The sequence below is a fragment of the Rousettus aegyptiacus genome, unplaced genomic scaffold (genome assembly GCF_014176215.1).
Source record: "Rousettus aegyptiacus isolate mRouAeg1 unplaced genomic scaffold, mRouAeg1.p scaffold_m13_p_11, whole genome shotgun sequence".
Classification (NCBI taxonomy): domain Eukaryota; kingdom Metazoa; phylum Chordata; class Mammalia; order Chiroptera; family Pteropodidae; genus Rousettus; species Rousettus aegyptiacus.
This window is the reverse complement of record NW_023416286.1, coordinates 46,614,849-46,642,606: the sequence shown is the minus strand read 5'-3', so window position 1 is coordinate 46,642,606 and position 27,758 is coordinate 46,614,849. Positions and strand designations below refer to the sequence as shown.

The following is a 27,758-nucleotide window of genomic DNA, read 5'->3' as shown; positions in this document are numbered from 1 at the left end:
ATTGCATTCAGATTTTACCAGTTTTTTTCATTATTTTTTTCCTGTTCCGGGATGCTATCCATGATCCCACAGTGTATTCAGTGGTACATCTCCTCCAGTCAGTGACGGTTCCTCAGCCTCTCCTTGTCCTTTATAACCTTGACACTTTGAAGGATATTAGTCAGTCACTTTGTAGAATATCCCCAATTTAGGTTTGTTTGATGTTTTTGCATGATTAGATTGACGTTATAAATCTTTGAGAAGGGTACCATAGGTGATGTACTCTCTCTGTGCCTCGGATTAGGGGTTATATGTTTAATTACTAGTGATATTAACCTGATCACTTGGTTAAGGTGGTGTCTACCAAGTTTTTATACTGTAAAGTTAGCATTTTCCTTTGTAAATGATTTGGGGAGATATTTCTGACTGAAAATATCTTCTCTTTCCTTAGACTTCTGACAACTAATTTTGGCATTCATCAGTGGATCTTGCCTGTGTCAATTATTATTGCGGTGACCTAATGGTGATTTTTTTATTTACCTCATTTCTTTTACATTACTAATTGGGATTTTTCTGTAAGGATAGACACATGGACATTTTAATTTTTCTTTATTATTTAATTTTTCTATCATTATTTAATTTGTTGTTCGAATTATTCCAGCTTTGGCCAGTGAGAACTTAAAATGTGGAGAGTCCAAACTGAATAAAAAACTATTCACATACTTCAAAAGACAGTACAAAAATATGAAAAATATTTCAATAATTTTTGGACTGATGACATACTGAAATGATAATACCGTGAATATATAGGGTTAAATTTAAAAATGTATATTATAAAATTAATTTCCTGTTTCCTTTTACTTTTATGACATGGCTAATCAAAAATTTTAAATTACATATGGGCCTTTCTTTTAAGTAAGGTTGCCGTTAGAAAGGTTTGTATGTTCTATGACATTTGAATATTAAAACCAAAAGACAATAATAGGATGACAATAATTGGAGGAATGTTCAACAGAGTATGGCTAAGTCAAACTTGACATAAATGAGGATTGAAAACATTTAATTCTGCAAAACACCACTCATGCTATTGTGAAGGTTAATGAAATGACCTCATCAGGCTCCGAGAGTAAAAATCTATTCTGGACAGAGATGCAGGTTGGCACCATCTGGTGGTGGTTGTCCTTTGTTATACATGATTGTGTGCTGCCTGGGACATCCAGGGTGAAAATAATACCAGTAATAATTTTGTGAAGACTTTTTCCTTCCTTGGCAGCCATCCCTCCAACTTCCTGGAAGTGAGCCCCCTTTTCCTTTATTCACTGTCTTCTTCCCACATTTTCCCAGCCCTCAGAAGAACTTGTGCTAGGTTCTATTTGAGATAGAGAACTGGCAGAGAATAGGAAGCAATCACCTTACACCAGGATTCATGTTTTTTTCTGATTTCATCATGGTGAGATTTTTTAGTTTTTACAGGTATCATAAATTCCAGTGACTCCCCATAAGGGAGGCTGTTTCCATGGTATACAAAAGCAGATGCAAATTAATACAATATACTGATAAAAATAATTCTAGTTAACTCATTTTTAGATAAAAGAACCCTCTAACTAGGATTTTCCTTGTACCCTGAACCACTGAGGCACTTTCAGAATGACAATAAAAATGATTTTGTTAAAGTAGAATGCAGAAAACATAACAAGGCTCTCTGTCTTGACCGTGAAAAGAATGACTCTTACACGAATATTTTGTACATTTAGAAAGATTCCTAGTAAAGTATTTTCTAATGAAATTCCAGACATCTCAACACCTTACAACCTACAAAACTTCCCCAAACATTCCTCACATCAACTGGATACTGTTCTCTTGGTGATTAAGTGTGTGATTCACTGGGTAGTCTAAGCCCACTACTTCATGATGCAGTTCACTGGAGAATGACAAAAGCTCTAGTGCTGATGGATAACCTTTCTACTTCTCTGTTCTTTCTAAAGGGCAACTGTAAATCATGAATTTCCTGCCTTCTGTCTTACTCATGAGAGGTATTTTTATTTTTAAACAAAAATATTAGATAAGGAATCACATGAATCAACTGGAGTCTTATATTTCACTGAAATTCCACAAGGAATGGAAAACAACTGCTTCCTAAAATTTATGAAAGCTGAATATTGTTACACCAACCCAGTCACTGAGCAGATTTTGAAATACCCCATTTGTCAAGTCTCATTATAGTGGAGTAATCCCATTGTACCAAAGTGGTTAAGGTAGTACCAAACTGGAAAGTTAAGCTATCTTGAAGGGCCTCAGTTTTGCAGAATTCAAATACTGAAAATAAACTGGTGGGCTTTTGTGGGGGAGGAGGAGAAAATAACATATAAAAAGGAAAAAAAATTTCTAGAGCAGAACTACTGAAATATTACTCAACCTGTGAAATCATCACTAAGAATGTGATATTGAAGTTGGACAATAAAGATATGTTCAAGTTCACGAGGCAGAAAAAGTGAAGGCATCACCAGTATTCATATTTATATGTATCTTTCCTTTATTTTTTAATTGCATGTGGTACAGTTCTGTGGCATTAAGTAGGCTCATATTGTTTTAAAACCAAAACTACGATCCATCTCCAGAATTTTTCATCATCCTAAACTAAAATTCTAAATCCATTAAATAACAACTTCTTATTCCCTGCTTCCACGACTACTGGCAATTACCATCTCACTCTGTCTTTGTGAGTCTGAGTGCTCTAGATACCTCATTTAAGTGGAATCATACCATATTTGTCTTTCTGTGACTGGCTCATTTCACTTAGAATTATGTCCTAACGGTTCATCCATGTGGTAGCATGTGGCAGAATTTCCTTCCTTTTTCAAGATGAATAATATTCCATCGTACACATAATTGTAACATTTTGTTTATCCATTTACCCATCGAGGGACATTTGGGTTGCTTCCAGCTTTTGGCTACTGTGAATAATGTTATTATGAAAATGAGTGTACAAATATCTCTTTTTAAAGTCCTTGCTTTCAATTCTTTTGGGGATATACCCAGACATGGAATTGCTAAAACATATGGTAATTTTTAAATTTTTTGAAAAACTACCATATTGCTTTCCATAGTGGCTATATCATTTTATATTCCCACCGATAGGCACAGGGTTACTTTTCTCCACATACTTGCTAAGACTTATTTTATGCCATTTTGATAGTAGCCATCTTGATGGGTATAAGGTAGTAAGTAACTCATTGCAGTTTTGATTTACATTTCCCTAATGATCAGTGACGCTGAGCATCTTTTCATATACTTGTTCGCCTTTCATACATTTTCTTTGGAAAAATGTCTATTCAGGTCCTTTGCCCATTTTTAAATTGGATTACAGTCATGTGCCACTTAACAATGGGACAGCTCTGAGGAACTGGGTACTATAGTCGGGGGTGGGGGGTGGGGTGGGCTATGAATTAGCCTTCCTGCCCTGGTAGGGTAGCAGGGCAAGACCCAGGGTCTACATGGCTCATTATTTGGGGGCCTGAATCGGGCAAGAGTGTGCATTGAATATTCTGGTCAGATGCAACCAGAAGTTTTGCTCTACAGACAGGGTAAGCCATGGACTGTGATCCCCATTCAAGTGCCAGTATAGGCAGGCTGCTGGATGGGCTGTGCAGCTTCCTGTGTGCTCTGGTAAGGTACCTTGCTTGGTTGGGCGGGCTGAAAACTTTATTCAGCAATGTCTCCCTACCAGGCACAGTGAAAGAAACAGCTCAAAGGCAAGACTACTAATGCTCTTTGCAGTCTTGACTCAAGCCATTGGTGCCCCACATTCCCTGGCTGAACAGGGCCACTGGCTTTGCTCCGAGTCAATCAGCTCCCTCCCGCCTTTCAGCTGAAGAGTTGCTGGGTTATGAAGCTTCTGGGTGTTCTTGCCAGTCCTTCCTGTCAGAAGTGGCTGGGGGCCTTGCTCTACAGCAGGTGAGGCTGAGTCAAGATCCTGCCTGGGTAGGACTGTTAGGGTCCACTTTAGGCAACTCCCAAATTCCCCGCTTCCTGAAAAGGCTTCCTAGATGGGAGGGGCCAAAGCCACAATCTGTAGTGGGTGGGGCAGTGAATTAACTCCCCTGCCTGCACATAGCAGGGGAACCCTCCACGCCCAGTAGTGGCTTTGCTCTGAGATTGAGCAGCTTTGCCCGCCTGTCTCTTGGCTGAAGAATTGCTGTTATGAAGCTTTTGGGCGTTTTTGCCAGCCCTTCTGGTGAGAAGTGGCTGGGGGCCATGCTCTCCAGCAAGTGGGGATACCACTTAGCTCTTCCATCTGAGTGTGGGTAGACCATGCTCTAGACAGCAGAACTCCTTGTTCAGGCAGACCTGCACCCTGCCAAATTTACTGGTCAAACTGAACCACAGTCTTGGTTCTTCAGATAAGCAAAGCCCCTAGCTGGGGTAACTATTTGGCTCTGCAGTTAGGAACTCGGTTGTTATTAAAAGCCCTTCCTCTTTCTTCATCTCAATAAAAACACCAGTGGTTGAGCCCCCCCGCCCAAGATTCTCCAGTGATCCCATCCTCATGGGGAAAAACCAAAGTAGGGGTTCCCACTAAGCAACCCACAATGCTGGGGGCTGATGTCACCCACGGCTCTCTTCTCATTGGAGGAACTGTAGGCTTAGGGGAGACCTATTGGCTTGTTGCTGTGCTGGCCTGGGAGAGGGGCAGTGCAGCCAGCCTGCAGTCATTCCTCTTTCCCTTCTAATGCTGTCTGACTTGGTCTCTGTGGTGCAGGGGGAGGGGGCTTCAGCCTCATTCCCAAGTCCTAGGATTCTCTCAGTGGTGTCTTGTCCATGAATAGTTGTTGCTGTTCTTGTGAGGGGAAGTGAAGTCAAGAATAACCTATATGTCACCATCTTGGTGATGTTTATCCTTTTTTTTACAATAATTTTGAAGGATACAGAATTTAGGTTGGTGATTTTTTTTTCTCTCTCGATACTTTAAATATTTCACTGCGCTCTCTTGTTTGCATGGTTTCCGAAAGGTTGAATATAATTCTCATCTTTATTTCTCTACAGGTAAGCTGTTTTCTTGTCTGGCTTCTTTCAGAATTTTTTCTTTTCTTTGATTTCCTGCATTTGTATATAATATGCCTAGGCGCAGTTTTTTTTTTTTTTTTTCTTTTTTCCTTTCCCCACCCCTGTAGTTTTATCCTGCTTGGTGTTCTCAAGGGTTTTCTGGATCTGTGGTTTGGTGTCCGATATTAACTTGAGGAAAATTCTCAGTCACTGTTGCTTCAAATATGTCCTTTCCCCCCTTTCTCTCTTCTCTTTCTGGTACTCTCATTACATGTATGTTACATCTTTTGTATTTGTCTCACAGTTCTCGAGTATTCCCACCCCACCCCCACCTCCAGTGTTTTTCGCATTGCTTTACCATTTTTGAAGTTTCTACTAACATCTATCTATCTATCTATCTATCTATCTATCTATCTATCTATCTATCTATCTATCTTTGGATATCATTGATTTATGACAAAAGAAACATGGAAATTATTTACATGAGATTTCAGAACTTCAGTGGAATGGGCAGCTTCACAGGATGCCATTTCAATAGTGATTTATTTCAGTATACATACTTTCCAAGGATGTCGCCATCTCTAAATAAGAAATAATCTTTGTCGTCTAGAACTACTTTGGTGCCTCCATATTCTGGAAGAAGAACTTTGTCTCCAACATTCACGCTAACTGGTTGAATCTCTCCACCCTTTCCTTGAGAGCCTGATCCAACAGCTACTACTGTTTCTTGCAATACTTTTTCCTTGAGATTTTTCTGGAAGCATAATGCCTCCTTTGGTTATAGTTTCCACAGCACTCCTTTCAACTAGTACTCCATATAATATTAACATTAGAATTATTATTTTACCAAGAATCTAGCATGATGTAGTATATTCTCCATGTTAGAATTGTGAAGACAATTGAATAAATAGCAACGACAATGAGAATGTTAAATCTTATTCTGTTCTAGTATCTCAGTGAGGCACAATGCATATCCATAAACTGTTTAAGAGTATGAGCACCATATATAGAAGTGAGTTTTATTTCTTTTTTTACTTCCCCTCTTTTAATCCCGACCCCCCTTCATCACCCACTTCCACCCTTGCCCCATGGATGTTGCCGTTTCCCCTGAAGAACTGGATCTCTGAAAGCAGGGTGTCCCCTCTCACATGCTCTGCGTGCACCCAGGGCCTTGTTCACCTGGGGCCTGGTGCACCCGGTGTATGGTCCGTGGCTCCACGTGGGGAGCGAACCCAGGACCTTCTGCATGCAAAGCAGACGTGCTAACCACTACACTATGGAGCCACCCTCTTTTTTTTCTTTATAGTCAGATATCTTACATGATTTTATTAATTTTTCCATTGCTAGTTCTCCCACTACCGATGACTCCTAACGCTAACCCTCCTACCTCCCCCCACCCAATTTTTCTTTGTATATTTATTATATTTGCTGTTATCTACAACCACTGTCTGACCTGCAGCAATTTCTCTTTGTCTTAGTTTTCTCACTAGTAATCATGATCAACCTATAAGCGGCTACTTGAAAGTTTAAAATGAGAACTACTTTTGGACTTCTTAGATCAAAGTACCAAATAAATGTCTTGATCCAAAATAACTTGTTTGAGGAAGAAAGTTTTCATTTATCTATACCTATTATTAAAAAACACTATCCTGAGTAACAATTTCATTTATCTAGATTCACTCGGGCATTAGGATAATAACGTTATTCAATAGAATAATTATGAAAATGAATTACTTTTATCTTTTTTATGGAAATAAAATAATTTTATCTTAAGGTAAAAAGTATTTTAAAATAAGACAAAGGATACGAGTTCAAGTCTAAAAGGTATAGTTAGGGAATTTCAAATGCTCTTCCCAGAGGATTCCAATGTTGACAAAAAATCAGGGAGAATTATAACAAAAGAGGAAACGATAGAGAAACTTTAAGTGCAAAGCAATAAATTACATTCCTAAGCTAAAGGTAGCTCATCTAAATCAATTTAAGTTAAAAGACAAATTCTTTTGGGTGGAAATCAAACTATTTTTTGAGATGGCCATTTCCTATAGAACAACAACTGAGACTACATTTTAATTGACACGTATTATTGCCTACAATGAAATCAGAATCAACACTGAGTTAAGTAAAACATAAAAAGGGCTCAAGTCATGAAAGTAAAAGAGTTCTAGAAGGGTTCTTTTCTTGGAAAAAGACTTTTTTTTTCAGAGACTGTGTAGCAAAGAGACTTTGGCAGCAGTTGTTATTTTCAGATCCAGACCTTTGAACTGGATAAAGAATTAGAAAGTGCCACATGAAAGAACGATAGTTATTCCCTTGCCTTTACCTATCATTCTCCAAAATACACACAGATGTAAATGCAGGTAGACACACACACACTCATGGGCAGCAGGACACATAATAATGGTAAGGAAGGAGGCGATCTTTGAAGAGCGTTCTCTTCTTCCTAAAATCGGCCAATAAATGGGTAGGATTGGCTTCCTGAAAAGAACAACCATAACTAATGTTCATAATGACAAAAAAGAAAAAAGCCAAGCAATGAACCGTTGGCATTTAAAACCATACTTTTCAAAGGTCAGGGCTTTCCTAACACACGATCTGAAAGACAGAAAGATCCCAATGTGCCACTCCTTCACCTGATTAGCCAGGATATTTCGATATGTGAGGGCAGACAGAACACAATTTAATTTAGAAGCGAAGATAATCAAGATTTTAAACTGCTTTGATAAAACGAGTTACAGGCAAATACAAAACAGCAAAGATTACTCCATGATGTGACGTTTTAAAAATGCTTATTCGGAGTTAAAGAGAACGACTGTGCCAGCTGATAAGCAAAGACGACGCTGCTGCAACCCAGAGGAAGAGGGAGATGAGAGTGGAGGGGGAGCCCAGAAGCACTTGCTTAAAATCAGCTTTATTGTGTCTTAATTAAAGTGAGGCTGGATATGTGAATTTTTAATAATTTAAAAAATCAGGGTGAGAAAGACTGCTCACAGTTCTGAAACACTGTTGTACAATAACAGCAATAAACAAAAGGAGACCATTAATTTTGCTAATGAATAATACTTATTTTATTTTCTCTTTTCTGTTAGTTGCTGTATTCTCTGAAGAGCCTCATGTAGCAAAATTCTAAGCAATTTTAACATAAGGTCCTATAGCCTCTTCATCTCACCTCACCCAACCCCCATCCCAATCAGAGAGAGTACCTTACTCCTTACCTATTTTTCCATCATTTGTATTAAGCCATAAAATTTCTTAAGGCAAGGGAAAATGCCTTAATGCATTATATATTTCTGTTCTCTCCAAATTTCCAGTATACTGCCTAGTACAAAGTAGGTCAACAAATAGATGCTTTATGAATAATGTACAACTGAGCAAAGGCACTGGGGAAGGAACGGTAATTGTCCTGCATGAAGGAACCTGAGATCTTCCACAAGGCAATTTGGGTAACTGCATTCTTCACTATAATTTTTATGTTTTCATCTTTGAAGAATCCACCCCCTCCCACACACTACTATGCTGTGTTCTCATTAGCTAGAGAGCCTGTCTTTTTCATATTCATAGCTAGGGTACAGCACCTGGCCGGGCACAGAAGTAGCTACTTAAAGATTGCGTAAGGAATAAATGATCCTAGGTACCTCACTTGCCTGGGAGGAGAACACTAGTAGTTCTAGGAGGACTTAATGAGACTAAAAATTTAATATGAACCTTTCTTATCTACACTGAATCAAAAGTTGGCATGGAAACATTAAGACAAGACTGGTGCCCAGCAAAGACTTTGAGTATGTGGGGGCAGAGAAGAGCGGCAGCACGTTGCTGCCGGGGAAACAAATCCTGCCTTTGCCCCTGTGCGAACTGTGACTCTGGATCTGTTCATGAATGCTTCTTGACTTCGCTTTCCTCATATGAGAAAATGAGAACACTGGACTGGAGTAGTACTTTTCCAAAAAAAATTTTTTTTAAAGTACAGATACTTTTTAAAAAGAAATACTAAGTAGAACAAATATATATTTAAAAAAGATAAAAGTGGGGCTGCTTTGGTTATTTCAAAGAGGCATGATGCTTGTGGGAGGCAGAACTGGGTCCCTGTTATCTTCCTCCTTTCCCTTTACTCACATGACATAGGGTGGCCCCAAGACATCTCCCTGGAACCCCAGGGCTCCAAGGAACCCAGTTAGAAAACTAATGAACTAAAAACTTCCAAGGTCCCTCCGGTTATAACATTCCATGATTCTATAATTTGGTTTCTTCTAAGGTTCTAAAATCAACATCAAGATACCCCCCATGCAAGTACGCATTATCGTGCAAATTTTGTAGCAGCATCATTTTCCCTATAACTATTGTTTAAACTACCCACCGGCGGGCCGATACTCTAGGAAATGTAGTTCCTTGCATTGTTGTCATTATTTCTTCTATCATCTTATGCAGACTTTATTACATATAATCACTATGCTCAGCAAAGGAAGCTTCAAAGGGACAAATCCAGACATGTATCATTTCTCTAATGAGCTTACAGTCTAATGAGACATTCCTACAAATAACTATCATAGGGAGTAGAAAGTAGATAAGGTAAAATGGACATTTAAGGGCTAGGATTATTTCTGGTTGATAAAATTAGGAAAGAAGTGATGGAACAGATTATGAGCTGGGCTATAAAGGACAGTGGGCTTGAACACGAAGAAATGGTAGGGATGTAGGTTCTGAGCAGAGGTTATTATGAACATTGGCAAAAAGCAGGAAGCCATGGGGCAAGTACAGGGAACAGCACCTAGTGTCAGCTTAGTTGAGATGTAGGCTGTGTGAACATACAGTGGAAAACAAAATAGATTACTGGCAGAATGTGCAGAGCCTAACTGAAGTTTTAGAGCAGAGGAATACTTCAAATAGGTTAAAGCAGAGGAAAGAAGCTGGAGATGGAGGCACTTGTCAGGAGGCAAAAAGCAAGGATGTCTGAATTCAGATGCAGCATCAGGAATGAAGAAGAGCAACAGTCTGAAGCCACTTCTGCAGCAGTGAGTGAGGTGGCGTGGGAGGAGTCAAAGGTGATGTAGAGGCCAAAATCTAGGTAAGCAGGGAAATGCTGGTTTCATTAATAGAAACAGAGAACACATGACAAAGCTTAGAGACAGGTGATGAGCGCTAACTGCCCTTGGAAGTATCCTGTGGGAAACTGCAAAAAAAAATAAATTAGATTTGTGAAAGAGGTCAGAACTGTATATATATTTTGGGAAGAATTTTTTACAGATACAGCAGATAAAGTTTTAGGAATGAATGAGATTGCCGAGAAAGGCACTTTTAGTGAAAGATGGCAACTCCAAGCGCTGATACTTAGGAGGTACCAACATTAATGGATTATAGAAGGAAAATGAGTAAGAGAAGGTATGATCAGAGAGTACAAGGAGAACTGGGTGAGCAGTGTTACACATAATTACATACATGCTCATACTTATTTTTCAAGAAAAAAGCTTAGTTCTTCATCTGAAGGACCATACAAATTGATCTAAATTGATTCTAAAATTGATTCTAAAGTGTGTTCTAGGGAACACTAGTTTTAGTAGCTATTAAAAGGTACTTTATGATCAAAATCGGACTCAATGACGAAAAGGTTTGGGTATTGACCTTTTATCTCTGCAGGAATTCAGAGAGGACATCACACTGACCCAGAAACTAATTGTTTTACAGCCTCTAAGACACAGCAGTGTTCTTTCCACAGGAAGTCAGCTTGAGAAACACTAATAGAAAAATTTAAAATTTTAAAAATTCACAGAATATTAAAACTGAGGAGTTGTGATCATTTTATCCAATCTTTTAAAGGTGAAGGAAATTAATTATATGATAAACTACTATAATGCTTTATTCTTGGTAGGCGATAACGAATAAATGTGAAAGCCCTGAAATGAGAGAGAAACAAAAAGGAAAAGCAGATAGAAATCAGGGCTTTAACAATATTAATTACCATCTGAAGGGTAACTTGCTCTATGCTGAGTGTTTTAGAATATTCACAGTGTCATTCTGAGGGTTACACGAGGCTCGATAATTGCTTACCATACATAAGAGGAAACTGAGGCCTAGAGGTTAACATGGCCAGTGACCCAGCTAGTACGTGGCAAGCTGAAATTCAAACCCAGCCCCTCTGACCCTGGGATCTGGGCTCCTGAACGTGATGCTCTGTTGACTTGACAAGAGGGAGATAGAAGTTCTCGGGTAAACTCCTACCCCGACACCTGCATAAGGCCCCAAGATCCAACATCAAGTTTTCTTGCACCAAATTGCTACTATGTGAATATAAATAAAGCATATTATAACAAATTCAATATGTCAAAAACCTAGGTTTACAAAACAGATCCTCAGGAGTGTATTGATTCATTTTTTAAAACAACTTTATAAAAGAATCCTTAAAATATTCTCTCCCTTAGTGTGAATATTAATAATTATTTCATTTTTATTAATTTTTTTCTGGAGTAGATATTGTGCATAGGTCAGAATATGCTTTTAATATTTCAGCAAGATTCTAGTTCATCATTTATGATAGTCTAGGAAATCCACTTTCATTAAAGAAAGATAAATAAAAATATTGGATCTCAGACCATGAATTCTTATTAATCTCATTTCACGGAAAACTCATTAAGTGAATCTCATGATACAACACACACACACACACACACACACACACACACACACACACACACAGAGAGAGAGACAAGTCATCACAAATAGTTGTAAATATTATAGTATAAACTTAAACTTTGAATCCCTAATTTCAAACAGTACCATATGACCTTAAAATTAGTGGAAACAATTTAAGTGGTATTGATATTTTTTATTTTTTTGTTATGATTCTGTGAATCTCAGTTCAATGAAAATTGCTATGTTAGGTCACATGGTAGAAAAATATTTATGAATGCTTAATATGAGTGGAAATCAAAAATAAAATTCACATGTAGTTCTAATTAAAAAACACATTTTGACTTATTTTCTTTACAACTTCATTAAAAATTTAAAAGATTCTTCCCTATCAATTTTTTAAGGATCAATTCTTAACTCCTGCATTGATCAGTAAAAATTTAATAAGAGTGGTATTGTTGGTCTACACAGAGTTAGGTGTAATTTATTTGTAATAGTATCTTCAAAGTATGTACCTTGAAACACTACATTTTGCTGTCAGGAAACATCGCAAATTCTATTCTCTTAGAGACTGACAATATAAATTGGCATTATATAAGCTCAACTTTTTTTTTTTTTTAGCTTTATTTAATCTATCATTTCTCAAGCATATCTATCAATATCCTGGTATAATTGGTGGCATAGGAAATAGGACTGGAAAGCTTTGATCTATAATAACAGGATGGAGAGATTAAAACAAATGAATGGTACCAAAAACATTTGTATTAGAGCTTGAAATGTATGTAGTTTTATCAGATTTTCTTTTAGATAGCTATTTTTAAAAAGGATACATTAAAAAGATAATAAATGGCCTACAGGCATAGCAACCAGATTAAAAGCAGAATAGGAGCATGCTGGGTACCAAGAGAAAGACGTGGATACTTAGGTTTTATACAAAGTAGGTAAGATGCTGGTGTAAAATGAGAACTGTCCATGCATATTTAATCCTTCTCTAAGATCACTTCTAAGGTATAAAGAAAGGCAGTAAGAAAAGAGCAATTAGATTGTTTATTACAAAGCTGACATCCAGCATACTTACACTGCCCATTCAAGCTTCTCATTCTTGATAGAGTTGTACAGAGCCTGTGAAGACAGAAAACAAGATGGAATTATTCTTTTTATTCTGCTCCGCATTTTAAATTCAGACAATGACCAAAGCCAAAAGGGCTTGAGTAAGTCAGCAAGCACCTCCCAAGCCCCTTGTTGATCATCCTCTGCAAGAATGAGGAATGCAGTTGAGGTAAACAAGCACAGGGTAAGCAGCGTTTCCTGAAAGAGATTTTCACAAAGTAAAAACTGTCTTTTATAAATCAAACACACAATACTGTACTACATTCTATCACAGGAAAACATTACTGTAATATCTGTATCCTATTTAAAATGGGATATGATTAAAATTAGATCACGTACTCTATTTTTCTTATTCGAAATATGGTCTTGTAGTTTCACTAGTTTGGATATTGGAATACTCATACCTTTCTCATTAATAAAGCAAATATAATGATTTCCTAAAACAACTTAATGAGCAAGATACATGGAAGGGGGACTGAAGTCAGATTATGAAAAATCACTTTAGAATAATGTCGGAGTTTCTATAGCAATGACTTAAGCAGTTTTAATCGGTCCAACTTTATGACTGTGCTTTACAGTTAGGATTATGCTGGCATGTGTGAGGTAGTGAGGGGGTAGGGAGGGAGCTTCTTTAGAGCCTCAGCAGCCATAATGACAAAGGCAGCATAAGACTGCAGATTTTCCCAGCCCTGGCATTACATATAAGCTCCTTGTAATTAAATTGTTTCACTACGCCAATGATCCAAGAAAATGCTACTCTACATCTTTACTTTCTTAATTTTGAGTAAGATGTTATAAAGAAAACGCAAATGCATCTCTAAGATACAAAACCACAACAGCAAATTATACTGAAGAAAAGGATAACTGGGTGCGTAGCATTAAAATGAAGTTGGAACATTTTCCTTCAAAGAAGGACTGAGATCTCTTAGACTTAGCAAAGCCTTCATTTACTTCAAGATGGGAGAAGGGGGGTCAGATGCCATCCAACCCCCTAATCTTTCAACAGAGAAAATGGCAAGCTCAGAGTTTCCCAGGTCGCAGAGCAGAGGAAGAACTGCTTCGTATTCCCATCTCTCCCATTCACTATGTCAGGTTCGAGCGCAGGCAACAGTCTACATGTGTGTAAAAACAACCTTTTCAGTGAACACGCTTCCAAATTCAGTACAAATATATTTAGATTACAGATCTTATACTATTTAAGATTCCATACATGTATCCTTAGCCAGTATCTTGACAGATCCTGTGAGAATTCTTCAGTGTGGCTACAATAGTCAATTTAACTATTGGATAATTATGGGAGTTAATAAAAATTAGGATACATTTCATCATTATCAGGACATGGTAAAATGTGTCCTCAAACGCAAAAAAAAAAAAAAAAAAAAAAATAACGGGTAAATAAAGGCAAAGAGAACACACCGTAAACTGAAAAAGCTTTTTTCGAAGAACTCAAAAATACTCAAGAACTACAACCTATTATACAGCTAATGTCTCATGAGGCTGCATTTAGAGAAGCACAGAGAGAGCTGATGTCTAGCTCAAGACTCGGGAGACTCTCGCTGGATAAATGCCTTTTAAATGGATTCTATTACTTGTATGAGCCATTTTGAACCCACAAGTAATAGTGGGCTGAGAAACTGCAATTGAAAAGAGACAGATCGTTAAAGGTTCTTTATGTATCATCATACTCAATACTACCTGGGGTAATTTAACAATGTGGTAAAGATAAAAAAAAAAAAGATCTGGTCATAAAGGTAGATAGTTGAAAATGATATCTAAGTACCTGGATTTTTTTCTAATATGTTCAATTCTGCCCTACGACAAATTTTTTTCAGTTTTCTTTTGCCCATTAGAATATTTTGCTTAGAGATACTGAGGTCCAAATTAGAAAATTCTTGTTATTCAATCGGCTGCATGTGGTACAACAAAAATCTATTATAAAGTAGCTTGTAAAATTTGACAAACTTGCTATATCGTAAGTCAAATCTTCTCCCTATGTATGTAACAGACAAATCTAAAAGGTAGATGTTATCCTTACCCTTTTTCAATCACAAAATTAGAGATTTTCATGATTTTTTTAGAGCTTTATGCTGATCATTTTTCTAAAAAAGAAAAATTTGTTTTGCAAATGTATCTAACACTCCTATACCCTCAATATAACTTCCTACCCTTTTAACTACTTAGCTTAGTTAAGAAGTGAATTCCCTTGATTCCTCTATCCTGAGCCCAAAAGTCATCACTTCCTCTGTTTTGTAAACCTACACCCCCAACCTCTAGCATCTCAACTGGTCTGGTTAATATCTTCAAGTTCTTTGACCAATCCTACTCTGACTTCCCACGTACTAGTAGTTAAGGTTTCTTTCGTTTCAAACACAAATACCTAAACCTAACCATCTTAAAAGTAAAGGGACCTAACAGTTTATGTAGTCAAATCATAAAAAGAGATAGGTGAAACTGGTCTCAGGGACATAGGAATTTAAAACTCCCTGCTCTCCTCTCAACAATTCTCCTCTTTCTACCCCAAACATCTCCACTCCTTCTCTTTACTACAACAAGTAACATCGATTCACATCTTTGTGTCTCTCCACAAGAGAAAATAAAGTTCTTTCTCCCAGCTCCAGTTTGAAAAGGTTCCTGTTGGTGTAGGTTAGGTCACCTGTCCTCCCCATGGACGAATCCATGTGGTTGGGAGATGAGGTTCTTTGATTGGGCCCATCCCTGAAGCCAAGGGGGCTGGGGTATCTATTAAAGAGATGGTAGCATTGACCTAGCCACTAATGTAATCCTCCTGAGCTTCACAGCCTCCCCTATTTGTATGTGGCTAGTTCAGCACTAATAGAGAAAATTAAACAGCACAAAATAATGCCACTGCAGATTCATCATCTCATACTGTAGCAGAGCCTTTATTCGTGAGCCTCCTTTAACTTTTTGCCATCTTCCCTAAAATGCATCTTCACTGGCATCTATTCTTTCCTCCTTTCTGATGGTGAAAGGAGTGTCCCCTTCTCTGCAAGGCTAAGTCTCTAATACTGGTCCTGATACTTTCCTCTTCTATGGTAACATCTCCTCCTCTACTGGTTCTTTTCTATCAGCTTTCAGATATGTGCAAGTCTCTCCCAAGCCCACTTCTGCAATTTAGTGACCACCCTTTGTTCCTCAGCCTCTCTTTTTTTAATCTAAGTTTCAGAGAGAAGTTTGTGCAATACTTATCTCCACTAAATCTTCAATTCAGGCAATCCAACTTTCATCCCTGTTCCTCCATTAAAACCGATCACGATAAACTCCTTCCTTCCTGTTAAATTCAAGGCCATTTTTCAGTGTTCCTGCATTTCTTCACCTTTCAGTAGCACAGAACACTCTCAAGTATGTTTTTCCTTATTTTCAGTGACATGATACATAGTCTCCTGAACTGTCTCCTGTCTACTTGATAATCCTTCCCATTACTCTTATCTTCTTCATCTTATCTCTTCACTGTGGATGAACCTGAAGGGTTTTATCTTCAATCTATGTGAACTTCTGTGAACTTCAGATTCACATGTCAGCTGCACGCGGATGTTCCAAAAGCACCACACACTCAATAAAGACCTAATTGAGAGTATATGCTCTCGATCTTAGTCAACTGGCTCGGTATAAGGCATTTAATAAAGTCCAAGATGAGTAGTTTACGATAACATAAAATACACTCAAGTCAGAATCTCAGAATTTTTCTGTCAATTGTTCCATACTGTACCTGCCTACTAATGGCACAAGAACAAGCCTTTCAGTAATAATGGTTTAAGGACAAACTATTAAAACTCTCAAGTTCCAATCAAGAAACAAAAAAATGGAATTTCAGAGCTGAAAGGGGCCTAAGAGATCATGAAACAAATTCTTCCATAGATGAAGAAAATGTTAACTAACTTCTCTTAAGGTCCTGTAGCTAGTTTTCAGAAACTTTGTTTCAGAAATCACATTTTTTCTTAGGAATCAACTACAGTCACCTAACTACATTCTTTTCTATCAACTAACTAAAACTAACTACACCTTCTCCTAAAACCAAACTTTATAGCATTGTAAATGCATGACTTTAAGTCAAGGCTCATGGGAAAAGCCTGTGTATCTTTTAGAATAGATTCAAATAATGCTGGTCACTGTAGTAGTCTGTTCTTAAAAGATGAGGTTTAAATTTGAGCCACTGCTGCCAGGACACATGCTTGAAATGCCTCTGTGGGTGAGGATGATGGGTTTGCTGCACTGATCCTATAATCTCAGCCCATTTATCACCAAAGGTATTTGCCATATGAATGGCTCAAAGTGGAGGTATACTCTACAGCTTAAGAAAATAAATATTTTATCTTTAGCGATGAGGGGTTATCTGACCTAACTCCAAGAAAGCAAGGTTTGTGGGTAAACACTGTCATGAAAGGCTGCCATTTCTCTATGGCCTTGAATTGGTAGTTGGGATAAGGGAATAAAGGTACCAGGTCAACCTTAACGAGCCATAGCAGCCCATATTAATGATAACCAGTTGTGGGAGGCTAAATAATGAACCCCAATAGATGTCCAGGTTCTTTTTATTTTTCTTTTCTTTTTTTTTAAATTAAGTTTATTGGGGTAACACTGGTTAATACAATTATATAACTTTCAGGTGTATATTATCTTTTAACATCTGTATATTCTATTGTGTTTTTACCACCCAAAGTCCAGTTTTCTTCAGCTACCATATATTTGATCCCCTTTACTCACTTCACCCTCTCTCTAAACCCTATATTTGACCCCATTTACCCCATCTACCTCCCCCCTCCTCTCTCACCCCACTAGTAACCACTAGTCTATAGTCCTCTGGTAAACCACTAGCCTATAGTCCATATCCATGAGTCTCTGTTTGTTTGTCCTGTTCATTTGTTGCTTTTAGGTTTATATCCCACATATAAGTGATATCATGTGATTTTCAACTTTTTCGGTCTGCCTTATTTTCCTTAGCATGATTATCTTGAGGTCCATCCATGTTGTCACAAATGACAGTATTTCATCTCTTCTTAAGGCTGAGTGATATTCCATTGTATATATTATGTACCACAGCTTCTTTACTCAATCATCTATTGTAGGACACTTCGGCTGCTTCCATGTCCTAGCCACAGTGAAAAATGCTGATAAACATTGGTGTGCAAATATCATTTTGGATATGGGTTTTCAAGTCTTTGGGGTAAATACCCAGTAGAGAGACTGCTGGATCATATGGCAGATCAATTCTTAGTTTTTTGAGAAACCATACTGATTTTCCATAGTGGCTGTACCAATTTGCAGTCCCACCAGCAGTGTATGAGGGTTCCTTTTTCTCCACATCCTCTCCAGCATTTGTTATTACTTGTCCTGTTGATTATAGCTATTCTAACATGTGTGAGATGGTATCTCATTGTGGTTTTGATTTGCATTTTCCTAATAGCAATGTTGAGCATCTTTTCATATATTTGTTGTCCATTTGTATGTCCTCTAGGGAGAAGTGTCTGTTCAGGTCCTCTGCTCATTTTTTGATTGGATCATCTGTTTTTGTTGTTGTTGGTATTGAGTTGTATGAGTTCTTTGTATATTTTGGATATTAGGTCCCTATCGGAGGTGTTGCTTGCAAATATATTTTCTCATTAGGATGGTTCTCTCTTTACCTTGTTGATGATTTCTTTTGTTGAGCAGAAGCTTTTTAGTTTTAGTCTCATTCATTTATTTTAGCTTTTACTTCCTTTGTCTTTGAGGTCAAATTCGTAAAATCCCCTTTAAGTCCAAAGTCCTTCAGTTTAGTTCCTATGTTTTCTTCTATGCATTTTATTGTTTTAGGTCTTACATTTAGGCCTTAATCCATTTGAGTTAATTTTGGTGTGTGGTGACAGACCACAGTCCAGTTTCATTCTTTTGCAGGTGGCCTTCCAGTATCCCCAGCACCATTTATTGAAGAGACTTTCCTTTCTCCACTGTATGTTTTTGGCTTCTTTGTTGAAACTTATTTGCCTATATAAACATGGGTTTACTTCTGGGCTCTCAATTTTGTTCCACTGGTCTGTGTGTCTCTTTTGCTACCAATATCGTGCCGTTTTGATTATTATCGCTTTGTAGTATCATTTGAAGTCAGGCAGTGTGATGCCTCCAGCCTCGTTCTTTTTTCTCAGAATGGCTTTGGCAATTCAGGGTCTTTTGAGCTTCTATACAAATCTGATTTTTTTTTGTTCTATTTCTTTAAAAAATGCCGATGGCATTTTGATGGGGATTGCATTATATCTGTATAATGCTTTAGGTAATACAGTCATTTTAACTATGTTGATTCTTCCAATCCAAGAAAAAATATCGTTCCATTTCTTCGTATCTTCTTCAATTTCTTTTAATAGGGTCTTATAGTTTTCATTATATAGGTCCTTCACATGTTTCATTAGATTTATTCTTAGATATTTTATTCTTTTTGTTGCAATTGCAAAAGGAATTAATTTTCCCACTTCTTTTTCTGACACTTCATTATTAAGGTATAGGAAAGCTATGGATTTCTGAATGTTGATTTTGTATCTGGAGACTTTACTGTATTTGCTTAGTGTTTCTAATAGTGTTCTTGTGGAGTCTTTATGGTTTTCTATATAGAGAATCATGTCATCCACAAACAGTGACAGCTGATTTCTTCGTTTCCTATTTGGATGCCTTTCTCTTGTCTGATCGTACTCGCTAGGACCTCCGATGTTATATTGAATAACAGTGGCGATAGTGGACAGCCTTGCCTCATTCCTGATCTTAGAGGGAAATTTTTCAGTTTTAAACCATTAAGTATAATGTTGGCTGAGGGTTTGTCATAGACGGCCTTTATTATGTTAAGGTACTTTCCTTCTATACGGATTTTGTTAAGTGTTTTGATCATAAATGGATGTTGTATCTTGTTGAAGGTTTTTTCTGCATCTATTGAAATGATCATACGATTCTTATTTTTTAATTTGTTTATGTGGTGTATCACATTAATTGATTTGCGTATGCTGCAGCACCCCTGAGCCTCTGGGATGAAGTCCACTTGATTGTGGTGTATAATCTTTTTAATATATTGCTGTATTCGGTTCACTAGTATCTTACTTAGGATTTTTGCACTTGTGTTCATGAGAGATATTGGTCTGTAGTTTTCTTTTTTTGTGATATCTTGACTAGGTTTTGGTATCAGGGTAATATTGACCTTATAAAATGAGTTGGGAAGTATTGCCTCCTCTTTGATTTTTTGGAAGAGTTTGAGGAGAATAGGTATTAACTTCTTTGAATGTTTGGTAGAATTCACTGGTGAAGCCATCTGGTCCTGGATTTTTAGTGGTTTTTGATGATTGTTTCAATTTCCATACTGTTGATTGGTCTATTTAGATTTTCCAGTTTTTCTTGATTCAGTCTAGAAAGGCTGTATTTTTCTAAATACTGGTCCATTTCTTCTAGGTTATTAAATTTGGTGTTATATACTTTTCATAGTATTTTGCATTATCCTTTGTATTTCTGCGATGTCAGTCACAATTTCCCCTCTTTCATCTCTGATTTTGTTTGTGTCCTTTCTCTTTTTTTCTTTAGTGAGTCTAGCCAGGGGTTTGTTAATTTTATTAACATTCTCAAAGAACCAGCTCTTTGTTGCATTGACTTTTTTTCTTTTTGTTTTGTTTCGTTTTCAGTTTCATTTATTTTTGCTCTAATTTTGATTATTTCTTTTCTTCTGCTGACTTTAGGCTTCCTTTGTTCTTCCTTTTCCAATTTTTTAAGATGAAGTGTTAGGTTGTTTATTTGGGCTCATTCTTGTTTTTGAACTTTCCTCTTATGACTGCTTTTGCTGTGTCCCAAAAGTTTTGATATGTTGTACTACCATTATCATTTGTTTCTATGTGTCTCTTGATCTCTTTTTATTTCTTCTCTGACCCAGTTATTCTTTAGTAGCATGTTGTTTAATCTCCATGTATTTGTGTTTCTTTCTGATTTCTTTCTCCAGTTGCTCTCTAGTTTTAAAGTACTGTGATCAGAGAATATGGCTGGCATGATTTCAACCCTCTTACATTTGTTGAGGCTATCTCTGTGTCCCAGTATGCGGTTGATTGCTGAGATTGTTCCATGTGCACTAGAGAAGAATGTATAAACAGATGTTCCGGGATGGAAGGCTCTGTAAATGTCAACTATGTCCAGTTGGTCTAATGTGTCATTTAAGGATGTTATTTCCTTATTGATTTTCTGTTTGGATGATATGTCTATATCTGGATGTATAGGTTCTTAATCCCTGGAACCTGTAAATATCTCCGTATACAGCAAAAAGTTTGCAAACATGATTAAGTTAATGAGCTTGAGATGGGGAGAGCATCCAGTCTGGGCAGTGTCTATATAAAAAAGTGGTAGAGGGAGAGTTAAGACAGAAGAGAAGGCAATGTGAAGATGAACACAGAAATTAGAGTGATTATAGACACAAGCCAAGGAATGCCAGCGACCACCAGAAACTGGAAGAGGCCGGGAATACATTCTCTCCTAAATCCTCCAGAGGGAATGCAGCCCTGTCATCACCTTGATTTCAGACTTCTGGCTTTCCAGATGGTGAGAGAATATACTTCACTTCTTTTGAGTTGCCAAGTTTAGGGTAATTTGTTACAGCAATGCTAGGAAACAAATACGCTAGAGTATAAATGGATGTCTGAACAAAAAAGGGTCATACCCACACAGGTTGATTTTCAGAAATATTTCCAGAGTCAGCCTTTAGGTAAAACACAGTCTTTTACTATAGTGCTCTCAACTGAAGGTATGAGAGTACAACCAGAATTAGCCAAGGAATTAAAAAAATATTGATAATTGAGCTCCATTCTGGATCTACTGACTCATAGTTCCGGTGGAGGGAACTACACATGCTTATTTCCAAATGCTTCACACAAGGCTCTGATATGAAACCTTGGTTAAAAATCACTGCTTTGCAAGTTTGCTATCTTTCCTCTAACTGAAATTCCTGCAACGACTCAGGAGCTAGATGAAAATACGTCTACTGAGACGAATCTGGACAGAATGATTCTTCAAATTTGAAGTTCAGTTTTAAGAATGAGAAAGCAAAGTAAATGGCTTAAATTACAGAGATCACGGTCTCTTGGTCTAAATTTACTTTTAAGTCTTTATTCCTCACTTTTGATTGCTTCTTGAGATGATAAAATGCAATTTTATTCAAGGCTTAGCACCATCACTGAGAGCCCACAGATGGTTCTGAGGTTTTCTCCATTACCATGTATTGTGAAACCATGACTCCCTCTGTCTCCGGAAGCACATTTTGCAATCTATGAGATTCATGTATTTTAGTTCAATCATTGCTAAACTCCAATGATTTTTTTCATCCTGTGCTCCTTGAATCATTACAAAAAGTACAGAGGATAACATAGCTTCTGATTTTCCTTAGTGAAACTGACAGTGACCACAAGGAAATTATTACCCAGGAAGAATTATGACATCATCAATATCATTGCAATCTTTTCAAGTGCAGTGTTGCTATATGCAGATATTCAGATAAAGCAGACTTTTAATAATTAAATATGCACCACTATGGAAGTGTGATCAGAGAAAGACAGAGTTTGAAAAAGATGTTGGTTAAAAATTGATGATAAAACTAGTTATAGCAAATGAGTTTCAAATTGGTTAGAAAAACTCAAAATATCTTAAAGCAATGATCCTCAACTTCTATTTTCTTCTCTATGACTTAAAATAATATTGACAAACTGCATTACCCCTTCGTTTAAAGAGGTACCCTAAAACCAATATTTATAGTTGATTCTTCATTCCTCCCCTCCACCACTGCAGGCTTTTACACCTGTGCGATGTATCAAAAAGGTTATGAGTAAGAGCTAAGCTTTTCTTTTAAGTGCAAGAAGGCAATTGTCAAGCAGAGGTGAAAAAGGATAAATAGCCTGAAGCTCTGATCACAAGAGTATTCGCAGGTAGATCCATTTTAGGGAGAGGTATATAGTAAAGAGTTTCTGGAACAGACTCCCTTTAAACTGTGTTCCCTGCCCACTGGACAGTTTTAATGTACCCAAGTTTAAAGAAGGTATATTGAATACATTAAAAAACATATATTCATACGCAACTTTGTAAACATTCAACTCTTTAGCTCTCATTCTGGGTGACAGAAACATGCTTCTCAAAACAAGTAAGTATATCTTCTCCACATCTATAGTCATGTCTGTTTTTTGGATCCAGCCACCATATAAACAGAGTCAAAATCTATGTCCTAGACAATTACCTTAGGCTTGTGTTGCAAACCCAGCCAGCAATGGCAGAAACAGCTAACCATTATGTGCCTGACTCCATTAAGTAAATGTGCCAGCAGAAATCCATAATTAATTAGAAAGCCCTTACCTTACTGAAAGGGAATCTGAAGTATAATTAGTATGTATAATTCATTTCATAATAAACATTTTTGAGTACATTCTATAGGCTAGAGTGGCATTATGTTAGGTGCAAGTAAATCTACTCCGCTCAAGAGCCTCTTATGCAAGGATAACAAAATGTGCTGCTAACCCTGACAGAACTTTACCTAAGGGAGAATTAGTCAGCTAACAGAATCGCCTAACCTTTTACCTCCTATTTACAATGTGCAAGATACCTTCATACACAGTATCTAATATATGACATTATATTACATGCATTTAGAGAAAAATTAAATAGAAAAGAGAACAGACCCAATTTCAGGATCTAAGAAGGGGGCATCTGACTTTCACTAACTAGTCTTTTAAAGACAAACCATTTCATTTGCCTAGTCTTTCTTTTTTATACATGCAATATGAGAAAGTTGCATTTATCTTTTTTTAGTCTTCTTCCAGATCTATTATTTTAGGATTCTATATGAAAAAAATCCCGGAAATCACCCAAATTCTCAAACTAGTTCTTTTCCTAGTCCCTGCTCCCTTTTCCTGTGTCCCCCACTAATTTTTTTTTTTTTGCCATGGCTGATTTTTTGCCATCGCTACCTGTCCTCAAATTCCAGGCATGACTCTTATAAATAAATGAACACTTTAAAATTGCATATGAACAAGAATGAAAAAGGAAGAGAGGGAGAGAGCGAAGGAAGGTGAGAGACAGTAAGAAAGAATGAGAATGAAGGATTGATTGGTTTAATTCTCTAAGGGGGAGAAGGGGCAAATGGGGCTGCCTGATTGCTTGTTGACAAATATATCTTTGTGAGCTAAAATAAGAATCATCATGCCTTCATTATGATCAAAGGAAAAAAAATGCAAGCAAAGATAATACTAATACAGTTCTCAAAAGATCTGATGAACAACTCTGGAGGGACACTATACCAACCATGAAAGTGAATAAAAATATAACTGCTATCTATCTTTTGTACTAAACACAATACCCCAAACTTTTACTAATGTATGTACATATTCATTCATTCATTTTGAAGGTAGGCTTGGTCAATAAAGTGTCATGAGTATTTATACACAGCACATTCCTCCTAAAGTGCCTTTCTATACATATAATTACCTTCCAATTGGCTGCTGTGTCTTAGGAAAAGTTACTTAAATATACTAATAGAATTAACATTATTGAAATGTAAGAAAAACTTTAAATATTAAATAGCCACTAAGAGCCTTTCTTTTTATTGAGGTATAATTGACATTAAACAATATATTAATTTGAGGTGTATGCCATAATAATTAGATATTTATATGAAGTTCTTTGTTGAGCAAAAATTTTTAGAAAAAACTTTTTCCCCTTATTAAAACTGGAAACGTATCCTTTAACATAATAAAGGCCATATACGACATGCCCATGGCTAACATACTCAACTGAAAGATCTTCATCAAGATCAGGAACAAGGCAAGGATGCCCTACCCTTGCCACTTTTATTCAACATAGTATTGGAAGTCCTAGACAGGGCAATCAGATAAGAAAAAGAAACAAGAGGCAGCCAAATTGGAAAGGAAGAAGTAAAACCGTTACTATGTGCAGATGACAAACTATATAAAAAACTCTAAAGACGCCACCAAAAAAAAATAAAATAATTCAGTAAAGCTGCAGATACAATATCAATAATACAAAAATCTGTTGCATTTTATACACTGACAACAAGCTATCAAAAAGAGAAATGAAGAAAACAATCTCACTTATAATTGCATCAAAAAAGAATAAAATACCTAGAAATAAAATTAACCAAGGAGGTGAAAGATCTGTACAACGAAAACTACAAGATATTAATGAAAGAAATTAAAGAAGATACAAATTAACGAAAAGATATGCCGTGTTCATAGATTGAAAGAATTAATATTGTTAACATGTCCATACTACCCAAAGCAATCTACCGGTCAGTGTAATCCCTACCAAAATTCCCAAGGCATTTTTCATAGAAATAAGACAAACAATCCTAAAATTTGTATCAAACCACAAAAGACCTTGAATAGCCAAAGCAATCTTGAGAAAGAACAAAGCTGGGGGCATCATCCGCTCTGATTTCAAACTATATTATAAAGCTGTAATAATCAAAATAGTATGGTATTGGTATAAAAACAGACACATAGCTTGACGTAACAGAACAGAGAGCCCAGAAATAAACCCATGCTTATACGAACAATTAATTTATGACAAAGGAGCCAAGCACATACAGTGGGGAAAAGGACAGTCATACCATACACAAAGTTTAACTCAAAATGTATTAAAGACTTGAACACAGGACTTGGAACCATAACATTCCTATAAGAAAATATAGGTGGTAAGCTCCTTCACATCAGTCTTGGTGCTGATTTTGAATTTGAAACTAAAAGCAAACACAACAAAACAAAAATAAATGAGTGGGACTGCATTAAACTAAACTGCTTCTGCACAGCAAAATAAGCCATTGACTAAATGAAAAGGCAACCTGCTCAATAGCAAAAAAAAATTAAATACATACATACATACATACATACATGAAAAAAAAAAGGGTCTGATTAGACATTTTCCGAAAAATACATACAGATGGCCAACAGGTACATGAAAAAAGATGTACACCATTATCAGGGTAATGGAAATCACAACCACAATGAGATATTACCTCACAACTGTTAGAATGGCTATTATCAAAAAGATAAGAAATAACAAATGCTGGTAAGGATGTGGAGAAAAGCAAATCCTTGTCTACTGTAGGTAGGAATGTAAATTGTTGCAGTCACTATGGAAAACAGTATGGAGGTTCCTTAAAAAATTAAAACTAGAACTACCACATGACCCAACAAATCCACTTTTGGGTATGTATCCAAAGAAAATGAAAACACTAACTCTAAAAGCTATATGCACCCATGTTCATTACAGCATTATTTATAATAGTCAAGATATGGAAACAACCTAAGTGTCCATTGATGGATAAATGGATAAACAAAGTGTGATATAATTGTGTGTGTGTATATATATGTGTATATATTATATATCCACATACATAAACATGATGGAATATTATTCAGCCATAAAAATAGAATCTTGCCATTCACAACATGCATGTACCTAGAAGGCATAATAGTAAGTGAAATAAGTCAGGCAGAGAAGAACAGATACAGTATGATTTCACTTATATGTGAATCTAAAACAAAAAAAAAGTCAAAAAAGCAAAAATAGAACTCATGTTCAAAGATAGAGAGACTGGTGATTACCAGAGGGGTGGGAGATGGGAGAAATGGGTGAAAGGGGTTAAAAAAACGAATTTCCAGTTATAAAATATATAAGTCCTGATAATGTAATGTACAGCATGGTGACTACAGTTAATAATACTGTATTGCATATTTGAAAGTTGTTAAGAGAGTAGATCTTAAAATTCCTCATTACAAGAAAAACAATATTTTCGGTAACTATGTAAGGTAACAGATGTTTAAACTAGACTTATTGTGGTGATCATTTCACAATGTATATAAATATCAAATTATTATGTTGAATACCTGACTAATACATCAATTATGCCTCAATTAAAAAATTATAAACATATCCTAATGAACTGATTTAAATATTAAGTTCAAATGCTGGTCCAACATCAAAAAAAAAAACAAAAACCACCACCAACAAAGACTAAATATCTAGAGAAGTAGGCAGGTAACATAAATTCGTAAAGACAGTCAGGGAGAGACTCTCGGGAATTAGAGAAAGCTCCATCTAGATAGACAGCGAATTCTCAGCTGCAGTCTAATTTCAGCCAGGCAGGAATGTAGATTCACTACTGTTCACTTTTTCTATTTTTCAGAAGTAGCTAGAAGTATAAATTGTTTAAGGCTTACAAACTTTCAAGTACAGCAACAAAAACAACAAAACCACTATGGGCCAGACAAAATGTCATCTGTCGTCCAACAGGACACCAGTTTTGAAACTCTGATTAGAATGATGTGATCAGAGTAACACATTCTATAGGCAAACTATAGGGAAGTAACAACGACAATCAATGACAATTATTGAATAGATATAACAAAACTTCTTGGTTTATGATTTAGAGACTTAAACTTCTGAATATTTGATGTTTCAGTTAATGAGATTTCTGACTTTGTGATCATGATCTAGCCATTTTTTTAATAGCTAATATTCCATTTATGATAACGATATAGCTATCTATGAAGCCATACTGTGTGAGTCACTGTACTAAGAGATTTATTTTTATTTAATCTCAATGAATCCTCACAGCAACTGTATGAGAGAGGTATTATTATCCTCACTTTTGAAATGGTATAACTAAAGCTTGCTTATAAAGATTAAATAATCTGCCAAAGGTCATAGAGCAGAGAGCTGGGGGTCTGAAGACAGGATCATCTGAAGCCAGTGCTTTAACTGCTGTACTCATGACCCAATATTGATATACATATACATATATGCTTTAAGTTAATATTAATAGACTGAGTGATAAAATTTGCAACTTCAATAAATGCTATGTTGTTTAAAACACTTATTAGGGTTTATGAAGTTAAAAGCAAACAATGTTATTCATATTCTTTAATTTCTTACTTTTTTACTTTCTATTATCAGCTTGAGACTTATTTAAAAATGTTTTCACAGAGAAAGATATCCATGAT

At 36.4% G+C, this 27,758-nt stretch overlaps 1 protein-coding gene and 1 non-coding gene across 9 annotated transcripts in view; both read right to left on the bottom strand.

The window, feature by feature from the left end:
- The window catches only part of PSD3 (pleckstrin and Sec7 domain containing 3), a 487,816-nt gene that overhangs the window by 80,013 nt on the left and 380,045 nt on the right, over positions 1 to 27,758 (bottom strand). For all 8 annotated transcript variants that reach the window (XM_036228767.1, XM_036228768.1, XM_036228769.1 and 5 more), the window contains one exon: positions 12,719 to 12,762. In XM_036228767.1, the coding sequence (XP_036084660.1) occupies positions 12,719 to 12,762 (44 nt within the window). The remainder of the gene's footprint in view (positions 1 to 12,718; positions 12,763 to 27,758) is intronic.
- Positions 6,233 to 6,306, bottom strand: TRNAA-UGC. Its single transcript has one exon. It is a non-coding gene; the product is annotated as a tRNA-Ala (tRNA).